Raw genomic sequence first — 10,045 nt, 5'->3', positions numbered from 1 at the left:
TGACTTATGACTTTTTTTTTATCATAATACGAAAGCACAAAGAATGCAAAATGCCATTGCAGTCTTCTGAAAAATAAAAATAAATAAAATTTAAATAGTAAAACAGTAATTTGTTATTAAAAAGTATTTTCTTTATAATAAAAATAAATATTTGTTTGGAAAATATTTTTAAAACATAATTATACTAATTATTTAAATTTAATTTAATTTACATAGGAAAATTGATGAATATACTTTTACATAAAATTGATAAGGTAAAACTTCATTATTTAATTCCAAAATGTTCTTATAAACTCTATTCTTTTATATCCGTGTACCTTTTCAAAATTCTTATATTTTATTTACAATTAAATTAAAAATTTTTATAAAATTCAAGTTATTTTAGAAAATTATTTTTAAAAAACTATTAAAAAATCGCAAGAAATTTAGGAAAAATTCCAAATAGCTAGCTAAAAGTGTCATCTATTTGATATAATTAATTATTTTTGACGAATCTCATGTTCTATCGTCATAAAAATAACGTAATTTGTTTCGCGTCATATAATGATGTCATATGTGATGTCATATTTAAATTGAAAATACGTCATTATTTTCGATGTGTTATTACCGATATAAATGAATGATTAATTGATCACTAACAACGTTACCAGTACGTCGTCGATCAGTCATTTATCTGATATTATTAAGTATCACGTTGTAAATAAGTCGTAGAATAGATAAATAAATTGCTTCATTAATTAATAAAAAAATGACATTATTATTAGAGATATGCCGGATCGTAAAATTGCCGAATATTTTCCGGATATCTGATAGAATTTCTCCGTCCTATTTAAAAAAAAGAAAAGCAGAGGAAAAATAACGGTAATAATTTTCTTTATCTTTCCAATGTGAAAAAAAAGAGAAAAGATGAACTACAAAGAAGTTTAATTGAAAATAATAGAATTCTGTATCAATGATGCGAACTTTTAATATAAAATTTCAGCCGGATATATATATATATATACACACACACACACACACACACACACTTTTCGATACATCCATAATTAATACATCTTAAATTATAGGTATGACGTCAATAATTTAAAATGACTAATTAATATCTAAATGACTACAACTTGCTATTTCAGATCTTTATATTATGCGAAAAAACTGGAGAACCTCCTTAAGATCATAATAAATATAGTTTATGATGTTTATACGGTAGTTTAAATTATATCGATGACATTGTTAATATGATAAATTGTATTCTTTATCTTTCGATCCATAATCAGCTATATATAGCAATGTGAACATAAAAACATGCTTGACAATAATTTATTTGAATGATAATTTTCTCGAGTATACCAGAGTATTTCATTAATTAATTTGTAGTTGTTCATATAAACGGTCTTGTTTCTAATCTTATTATCATTAAGATATAATTGTTAATTAATTGTGTACGAGATATATTTCCTATCAAATATGTGCTGGAATAAAGTATAAAATGTCTCGTAAAAACTATTGATTTTTTAATAGTTCAACTTTAATATTTTTATTAGGTGTTGGAATTAATTCGTAGCGTTTTACAAGTGATGGGAAGTACTTTCATTAATGTATTTTTTAATGCTCATGTGAAATAAATAACATTCTTTCATTAAAAAACGCTACGAATTAATTCCAACACCTAATATATGCAAAGTAATTAGAAAAAATATATTATATAAAAAATTTATATAATTTTATTTAAAAAAATAGTAACAACCTTTACATGATAACCATGAAAAATTAATTTTTTTCGAAAATTGATTCATTATTTGTTTAACAATTCTACAATTACCGTTCGAAAATTTTGTTTCACAAATGCTTTCTTTCCGAGATGATTATCTGATAAGATTAAAATATATTATTCTGTGTAGAACCACAGTTGCATTTAACCGACGAATGAATGAAAATTCTTTTCAACTTCATCTTAAGGTAATGCAATCGAAACATTGTTGCGTTGTATTTATATTAATCGATAGCATAGTTTATTCTTTAAACTTCAATCTTGAAATTTATCCCGAAGTTATCGATATATATAATCGTAAAAATATGATTTCTGATAAGAATATTCTCAAGAATAGTCACACGTTTTGAAAAACATATTTATCTATCGTATGCCTATTAGATTACGTACAAATTAGCAGATTTACGAATATTTTTTTATAATAATAGAATCGAAATATTTATCTATTTTCTAGATAGTTTTTAAAATATTAGTCTTTATTGCTTATTATAACGTTTACATAACAGATTTTAAAAAATTGATTTGGAAACTTCATATGAACACTGAAAAATTTCCATTGATAAAAAAATATCAAATAATTATGAGGCATAATTTGATGTTCTCGTTAATCTAAAAGTTTACTATATATTTTACAATAGTGAAATGATCTTTTGTGCCGAATAATTGTCATTAAGTATATTTTAATATATCAACATTATCATTAGTATATATTAACATAATCACATAAAATTAAGTCATTATTATCACAAAGTGTATTTATTTATTCCGGTTTTTCAGGAAACGAAACTTTCGGCTTGCTGGACGATTCCGATTCTGTTTTATTAGCTCTGTTAGAGCGAAGCACCGCGCCTGGACTGGGATATGGTCTCATTTGATAAAGAGGACCTGAGGCGGTCGTGTCAGCACCAGTTTTAGCTTCATTATGTTTAGCCAATCCGTCTGACCATTTCCCCCTATGATGCAATTATATATAAATAAAAAGTATGAGATATACATATGTTAATCTGTGAACTTTTGTGAATAGGAATACATACCTAGGAATATCACTATAGGATGCTGGATCCATAGGATCTAAAGTACGATCTTTAGCATCTTTACCATCGGTTCTGTCAGATCTATAAGTTCTTTTGTTATCTGGTCCTTTATATCTTGAACGATTTTCGATCTTTCTGTCTTTTTTGATAGGTTCACTTTCTTCTACCTGAATAATCACAATATTAGTCGTAAATCTTAAATTGTAAATTGTAAATCTATAATAATTACATAAAAAATATAATTACTAACTTCCATTTGCTCTTGATCACTAGTGCTGTCATCACTTGACAAATTATCATCTTGATCTCCTGCCTTCAAATGCAATTCTTCACGTAATTGAGATGCAGGTTGCGATATTTGACATTTAGGATGACCAGGTGGTAACCAAGATACCAAATCAGAAGACCAATCCCAATAATAATGTTGTCCACTGTGAATAGATGATAAATTAATATTTTTCTATACAATATCTTATATACAATAAGATCACAATCATTATTCACAAATATTATTGAACAATTTCATAAATATTATTTAAAAAAAAATGATATTTTAAAATTATTTTGATAATTAAAAAGATATTTAATTACGAAATACAAAAATTAGCACTATTCTTGGACAAGAATTAATTTATCTATATAAGACTAAGAAATTATTAGTACTTACGATCCAGGATCATAAACAGCTTTCCAAGTCTCTGGCAATGGATATTTTTGAATTAATCTCATTTGTTGTTTCAAATATCTATCCGAAGGTTGCGCGTGTCCGATTCCCCATAACTCTTTACATTTTTTTGTACATTCATGATAAATATTGTATTTATTAGGACACCCACTATAACCCTAAATAAAAAGTTTTTTTTTAAATAACAATTTAAATTTGTTTTATTATACAAATAAAAATTAAATGTTAACTTATAGTCACATTTACCATAAATTTTTGGGATATGTCAATCTGATTAATCTCTTCTTTTGTGTTATCATAATCTTCAGCTATTACTTCTTCATGCACTTTCTTTTTTGCTTCTTTTTTCCCAGATTCTACAAAATTAATAACTTAACCTAACATTACAAATCATGCAACGATATAATCTTCAAGATTTATATAAATATTTTTTATTAATAGAACGGAAATTAATTCAATATATAAGAAAATTTACAACATATAATTATGTATACCATGCTTTTCGGAGCCAGTGATTAACCCCCTTTTCGCAAGACGTGCAGCTAATGCTGCTGGCAAAGGCATTTTTAGATTTCTTCAATCCCAACTTTCAGAAAATTATTAATTTATTATAAATAATATAGGAATAGTTCTTTTTTTTAATAACTCGATTGTAATATTCTAATTTAATAGACAAGCGTTTTTCAATATTATTCGTGATTGTTTACAACTGGTTTATAACATAATACAAAACCTTTCCAAGTACCGAAAACTATGCACTCTCAAGAGAGGAACTTGCATTAATATAAACATTGGCGCTACTAGCTGCTCAGCTGACTGTGATTAGCGGAGAAAAGCAGTTCAATGGACGTATTCAGCAGAATCAACAGTTGAGTGAACGCTATTATTGGTGTATTCTTTTAGATCATCCAATCAGAATTTTAGATTTAGAAGAATACATCAATAGTAGCGAGCTCTCACTCGTTAAGTCTCCTAACCAATGCTATTGATGTATTCTTCTAGATCTAAAATCTGGTTGGACAATCTAAAAGAATACACCGATAACAGCGAGCGTTCACTCAACTGTTTGCTGAACACAGCCAATGGGTACATTTAGAATGACAATCGCTCACTGAGCTCTTGCATCTGATTGGCATATTCCGTTAGATCCTAAAATATAAATCAGTCAGATGAAAAAGCTCGGTGAGCAATTGTCGTTCTGAATGCACCCATTCATCCTGAGTCCTAATTCTTGAACAAATATCGCAAACGAAAATAGCAATTCCGTATATAATCGACTAATCACAGTCGAGAAACAGTCATTTCCATATGCGAAAATTATTCGTGCCCAAGAAAATTATATTCAAGAATAGGACCCCTAAGAATGCGTTTCAAAACGTGATTAGAGTATCTAAAAGTCTATAGTTCACGTCGCATGAACGATAGAGATTTGGTTACTGCAGCTACGTTTTAGGAACGCATCCCAGCTGATTCAGCAGTGTTGTATGAATAGACCAGAAGTGAGAGAAGTGTCGCGCTATCATTTCAATGCAATGTCTATCTAACGAGACTGCAGATTTCGTGACCATAAAACGTAGTCCAGTGTCGACGCCCAGTTTTTGCGTGTGAGTGTTTAATTTAAATTTTGTATATACCTTTGACCACATTATCCTCGTCATTCATTAATTTACGGAGATCCTGGGGAATTCGACTTCACGTATGTACTCCCACCGGAGTTCTCGCCGGAGAACCGTATTTGACATAATGATCAAAATGGCGACTCCGAAAACAATATTTCTCTTCTGATGTGCTACTTCACATGGAGCTTTCCAATTATTTTTCGCGTCCGTCATAGTAGATTTTTAGTCAGCCAAGCGCAGAATGCCGAGATTACGCTAATCCTCATGTATCTGTAATCGGATACACGAATGAATTCTCAAATTGGTGGAACAAAACTAATTTGCCGCACTTTGATTCTTTGCCAATTGTAATAAGTGCAACTGCAACTTACGCCTGTATTATCGTACATAAAAGAGGTTTGCAATAATTATCTGTCACTGCTAATTACTATATTGTCGCAATATATAATTAAGTATTACTGGACTATTGTTCAAGTTTTTATTGGCGTAATTTCGTTTATACTGATGAACGTAACCATAGATTTAAAAAATGCAACTCCTCAATTTTTTTCTGATAAAACAATATTTTATTTGATGGTAGACTTTATTTATATCTTGTTATATTTTCGTATTTTATATTTAATCTAAATACCAATAATAATATTCAATAACTCGAGAGAGATTATATGTACATTAATGTCACATGTGAATATAAATCTTTGAAGTATAATATATTCGTTTCCGTGGAATATGTTATCGTACTTAGTTAATAATTTGATATTAAAACCAAAGAGAAACTAATTGATGTACTTTTATTTCATAGAAAAAAGACAAAAATTGAATTAGTAAACATTTTATTATGAGAAATAAAGTGTAATATATTTAATATTATAAATATTTAATTTTTTATTAAGAATTGACAATGCATAAATAATATAGTTGCGGTTAATTTACTAATAATATTATTTGTATAATTGTATAATTTTAAGCTTTCAAAGAAAACAGCAAAGTATATTTTTGTTTTTCTTGTTTTCCATAGGTAGCATTTGATAAAATTAAAAATGCAAACAATAAAGTGTGTAGTAGTTGGAGATGGAGCAGTTGGTAAGACTTGTTTATTAATCTCTTATACCACGAATAAATTTCCATCGGAATATGTTCCGACAGTATTTGACAACTACGCAGTCACTGTCATGATTGGTGGTGAACCATATACATTAGGATTGTTTGATACAGCGGGTAATTATCATTAAGTATCTATATAGTACTTGTTAATATTAAATTGTTTTGAGTAGAAATAGAAAAGATTATGTTAGCAACAATTTACTTAAGTGTTTGAATATTTTTTTAGGTCAAGAAGATTATGATCGTTTACGTCCATTAAGTTATCCACAAACTGATGTATTTCTTGTATGTTTCTCAGTTGTGTCACCATCATCATTTGAAAATGTTAAAGAAAAGGTATAATCAAAATTAATTGTTGTTGTTTCAAATGTTTTATCCTTATATATAATTATCTTTATGTATACTTTTATATAATAGTGGGTACCAGAAATAACGCATCATTGTCAAAAAACGCCATTTTTATTAGTCGGTACACAAATTGATTTACGGGATGATGCAGCCACGATTGAAAAACTAGCAAAGAATAAGCAAAAGGCTATTTCGAGTGAACAAGGAGAAAAGCTTGCTAAGGAATTAAAAGCCGTAAAATATGTTGAATGTAGCGCTCTTACACAGGTATGGCAATAACCTACTTTTTCTATGTAATAATTTTAGTAATTATGCAATTAAATCTGAGAATTGATTTTTCAATTAGCTGATTTTTTTCGCTTCAATCTTTTTTGTCAATATTTCAGAAAGGGCTTAAAAATGTCTTCGATGAGGCTATATTAGCAGCTTTAGAGCCTCCAGAACCTATTAGAAGAAGAAGGTGTATTATTTTGTAGAAGGTACACTACTTTTTTGATAAAACTGTTAGTTCTCTACAGTAAGAAGACTGTAAATTTCCTCATATACACTGCATGCAAAAGTTTTACAGTGACAATTGTTAAATTATAAGGCATATATATGTATAAGTATTTTATGGCATTGGCGACATATGAAGCAATCTTTATCTATATTGGCATTATATAAATTTTATAATTATAAAATTATAATTATAATTATTAAATTATATCTTTGCCTTGTATAATGAACGTTATACCAACATATTTCACATTATTCTGTGCATCTCTTTGTTTACTCTCTTTGTTATGGCGATCAAATGTATGAATTGCCTTACACAGAATGTTAACAAGAGATTCAAGAAAATTTAGGGATATAATATAAAATCTTTATAATATTCCCATCGTTAAAAAGAATTAAATAATTTTGCTCAATATAAACCATTTCATAAAGAGGATTATATGTTTTGTATAATTTCATGTAAATTATAACATGACGTACATGTATATGCATAAGTGTAACACTATTGATGTGTAACACTATTAATTTTGCATTTTCATACATTAGTTAAAAGTTTTTTTATTCTTTTGGAGTGCTCGACTCTTAATTTTCTACATTTTTTTAGGTACATTCTTTCTGTTTGTACCTAACATATATCTCATACACACAATAAACCTGTATACAAATAATAAAATATTTCAATAGATTTACTTATTTAACAAATTAATGAATTTTGCTTTGTAGTTTATAAAAATAATTAAATGAGGATTATGATATACGATATAACATATATTATTCTTATGATTTATAAAACACAACAGGAAAAAATTCTTGTTATTGTAGAATTGTGTGTAAAAACATCGCACGCGCGCATATATATTTTGTGTGCGTATATATAACTAAATTCTATCATAAGATCTATGAAATTTTCTTGGTGGCCATATGTAATCAGCAAAACAAATAAGTATATTGAGATATTTGACTAATTTAATGTTTCTACATTGCAATCATATTTTTCTTTAGTCATTTATAGTCATATATGATTTAGTTATATGTCAAATAGCACTGTAGTAACTATTTCGTCCATATAATTTCTATGTAGATCTATGGCTTCTACATTCGTTACATTGAAGGATGTAGTATCCATTAAAAAATATAGTTATTAGCTAATTTTCTACATGAAAATAGAATATTTTAAATCTGTTTTATTTTATTCTAATTTTTAATTATTATATTTCTTTGAATTAAACCGTAATATGTTATTAAGATAATTCATAGTATATATAAATATATTTTAATAAATTATTATTTGAAATGTACATTATATTTTACAATGAAGTAGGCTAAAGTAATATAATTTAGACTGAAGTAATAGAATTTTTAATTTGGATATTAAATGCATAATATTAAGTATTATTAAAATTTTTTTTATTGTAAGTTTATAATTTTAACTTGAAATATTATTTGTGTGGTATATATATATATATATATATATATATATATATATATATATATATATAAAAATATATAAAGTCTTTTATGGAAAATAAAATTATCTGAATATAATGAAAGTGCTGAACGTCAAAGATTTTGTTAAAAATTTATAATATTTAGGCTAACCGGAACGTTATTTGATTCGAATTTACCCTAAATTAAAATTTTTTTTATAAATTTTATATCCGAATCCATATACATATATATATTATTTCAGCCTTATATGCGGCCAAAGGATCGAATCAGGTATGCGAAGTACGCGAGTTAGAATTATATGCAGATCTCTATCGAATGTATTTGATCGAAATGTTTTGTCTATGTAGACCAATATGAACATATATATGCAAGTATATAGATTCTAATTATTATTTCTGTTCGATATTATATTTTATTGTAGATATTTGTTTTCTAATAATTGATATTATATAGCTTTTTCTACCATTATTATCATTTTCTTATATTATGATTTTATAATTTTTTTGACAAAAATCAAATACGTTTATGAGTCTTTATGTTGTGACAAGTTAAGATAGTTTTCTCTTAACATTTCGTTACTGAAAAGATATGCTTTTAAAAAATTGAACTTTTTATGTTATTTTAACATGTGACAAAATTTACGATGTGAAAGTATATATTAATTGTAAGATTAAACTAATATTACATTTGTCGTACGACAAATTTTTTTCAAGCTTGTTGATTAGCTGTAGAATAAAAAGATCTGAGAATTTTTTTATTCTGCAGCCAACACACTTGAAAAATTTGTGGGAAATGTAATACAGTCTCATTGAATAGCAAAGATTTGTAGTAGAAGTACATAAAGTACGATATAAAATTAAAAATCATTAGTTATACATATAAGAATCTGAAAATTTTTATAAAAGCGCTGTAAAATATGCGCGCGTGCGTGTATGCGTGTATTATTAGTCAGGAAAGACATTGATATGTTTCTATCATAGCTAAAATGTTTCTTTTGTACACTGACATTTGAGTCATTCTTGATTCCAGAATTACAAAAATAAAGATGTTTATAATATAATGTATAACTCCTGCTTATATATATTCCCCTGATTATTATAATAGTTACAAATTATTAATAAATAGAAACCGACTGAGTTAATGTAACAACATAATATGGTAGAGAACGCCTATGGATCGGTCAAAGTTGGAAGTTACGAATAATATAATATTCTAAGTTCATGAATTTAATTAATCTCAAATGTGACTGTGCGTCGAAATATTCGGACAATCGCGAGTACATATATATATATATATATATATATATACACTCGCGATTGTCCGAATATTTCGACGCACAGTCACATTTGAGATTAATTAAATTCATGAACTTAGAATAACTTCCAACTTTGACCGATCCATAGGTGTTCTCTACCATATTATGTTGTTACATATACATACACACACACACACACACACACACACACACATATATATGTATGTATAATCCCTCCCTTTACTTCATATAAGAAACTTTTATTGCGAAAAATATCTAAGTACAAAT

General features: G+C 27.1%; 2 protein-coding genes across 5 annotated transcripts; one reads left to right on the top strand and one right to left on the bottom strand.

The window, feature by feature from the left end:
- Nucleotides 1–2,223: 2,223 nt before the first annotated feature.
- Nucleotides 2,224–4,271, bottom strand: PQBP1 (poly-glutamine tract binding protein 1). Of its 2 annotated transcripts, none has more exons than XM_011059519.2 (6): nt 3,982–4,271; nt 3,734–3,858; nt 3,470–3,645; nt 3,053–3,233; nt 2,803–2,969; nt 2,224–2,721 (listed from the first exon to the last, which is right to left on the bottom strand). In XM_011059519.2, the coding sequence occupies exons 1-6, from the start codon at nt 4,049–4,051 to the stop codon at nt 2,529–2,531; spliced, it is 912 nt and encodes a 303-aa protein (XP_011057821.1). In that variant the 5' UTR covers nt 4,052–4,271; the 3' UTR covers nt 2,224–2,528. The 2 variants fall into 2 exon arrangements, with proteins under 2 accessions (XP_011057821.1, XP_011057822.1); XM_011059520.2 differs by having other exon boundaries at nt 3,734–3,843.
- A 665-nt stretch (nt 4,272–4,936) lies between these two features.
- On the top strand, nt 4,937–9,569 carry LOC105148050 (cdc42 homolog). 3 transcript variants are annotated; one of them, XM_011059516.2, is made up of 6 exons: nt 4,937–5,091; nt 6,125–6,324; nt 6,437–6,546; nt 6,628–6,825; nt 6,945–7,037; nt 8,744–9,569. In XM_011059516.2, the coding sequence occupies exons 2-5, from the start codon at nt 6,147–6,149 to the stop codon at nt 7,032–7,034; spliced, it is 576 nt and encodes a 191-aa protein (XP_011057818.1). In that variant the 5' UTR covers nt 4,937–5,091; nt 6,125–6,146; the 3' UTR covers nt 7,035–7,037; nt 8,744–9,569. The 3 variants fall into 3 exon arrangements, with proteins under 3 accessions (XP_011057818.1, XP_087258917.1, XP_011057819.1); XM_087402791.1 differs by having other exon boundaries at nt 4,953–5,183; XM_011059517.2 differs by lacking the exon at nt 4,937–5,091 and adding an exon at nt 5,098–5,502.
- The last annotated feature ends 476 nt before the right edge of the window (nt 9,570–10,045 follow it).

Source organism: Acromyrmex echinatior, chromosome 2 (assembly GCF_024713525.1).
Source record: "Acromyrmex echinatior isolate Ae372 chromosome 2, ASM2471352v2, whole genome shotgun sequence".
NCBI lineage: Eukaryota > Metazoa > Arthropoda > Insecta > Hymenoptera > Formicidae > Acromyrmex > Acromyrmex echinatior.
The sequence above is the reverse complement of the archived record's forward strand: the minus strand, read 5'-3'. Positions and strand labels throughout refer to the sequence as shown.

What these genes read in the sequence shown, in the direction of transcription:
- LOC105148050 (XM_011059516.2), top strand. Translation starts at nt 6,147, where the DNA reads ATGCAAACAATAAAGTGTGTAGTAGTTGGAGATGGAGCAGTTGGTAAG. An exon ending in AGGATTGTTTGATACAGCGG is followed by an intron (nt 6,325 to 6,436) that starts GTAATTATCATT and finishes ATATTTTTTTAG; the next exon opens with GTCAAGAAGATTATGATCGT. An exon ending in TTGAAAATGTTAAAGAAAAG is followed by an intron (nt 6,547 to 6,627) that starts GTATAATCAAAA and finishes TTTATATAATAG; the next exon opens with TGGGTACCAGAAATAACGCA.
- PQBP1 (XM_011059519.2), bottom strand. Translation starts at nt 4,051, where the DNA reads ATGCCTTTGCCAGCAGCATTAGCTGCACGTCTTGCGAAAAGGGGGTTA. An exon ending in ACATATCCCAAAAATTTATG is followed by an intron (nt 3,646 to 3,733) that starts GTAAATGTGACT and finishes CTTTTTATTTAG; the next exon opens with GGTTATAGTGGGTGTCCTAA. An exon ending in TCCTATAGTGATATTCCTAG is followed by an intron (nt 2,722 to 2,802) that starts GTATGTATTCCT and finishes ATTGCATCATAG; the next exon opens with GGGGAAATGGTCAGACGGAT.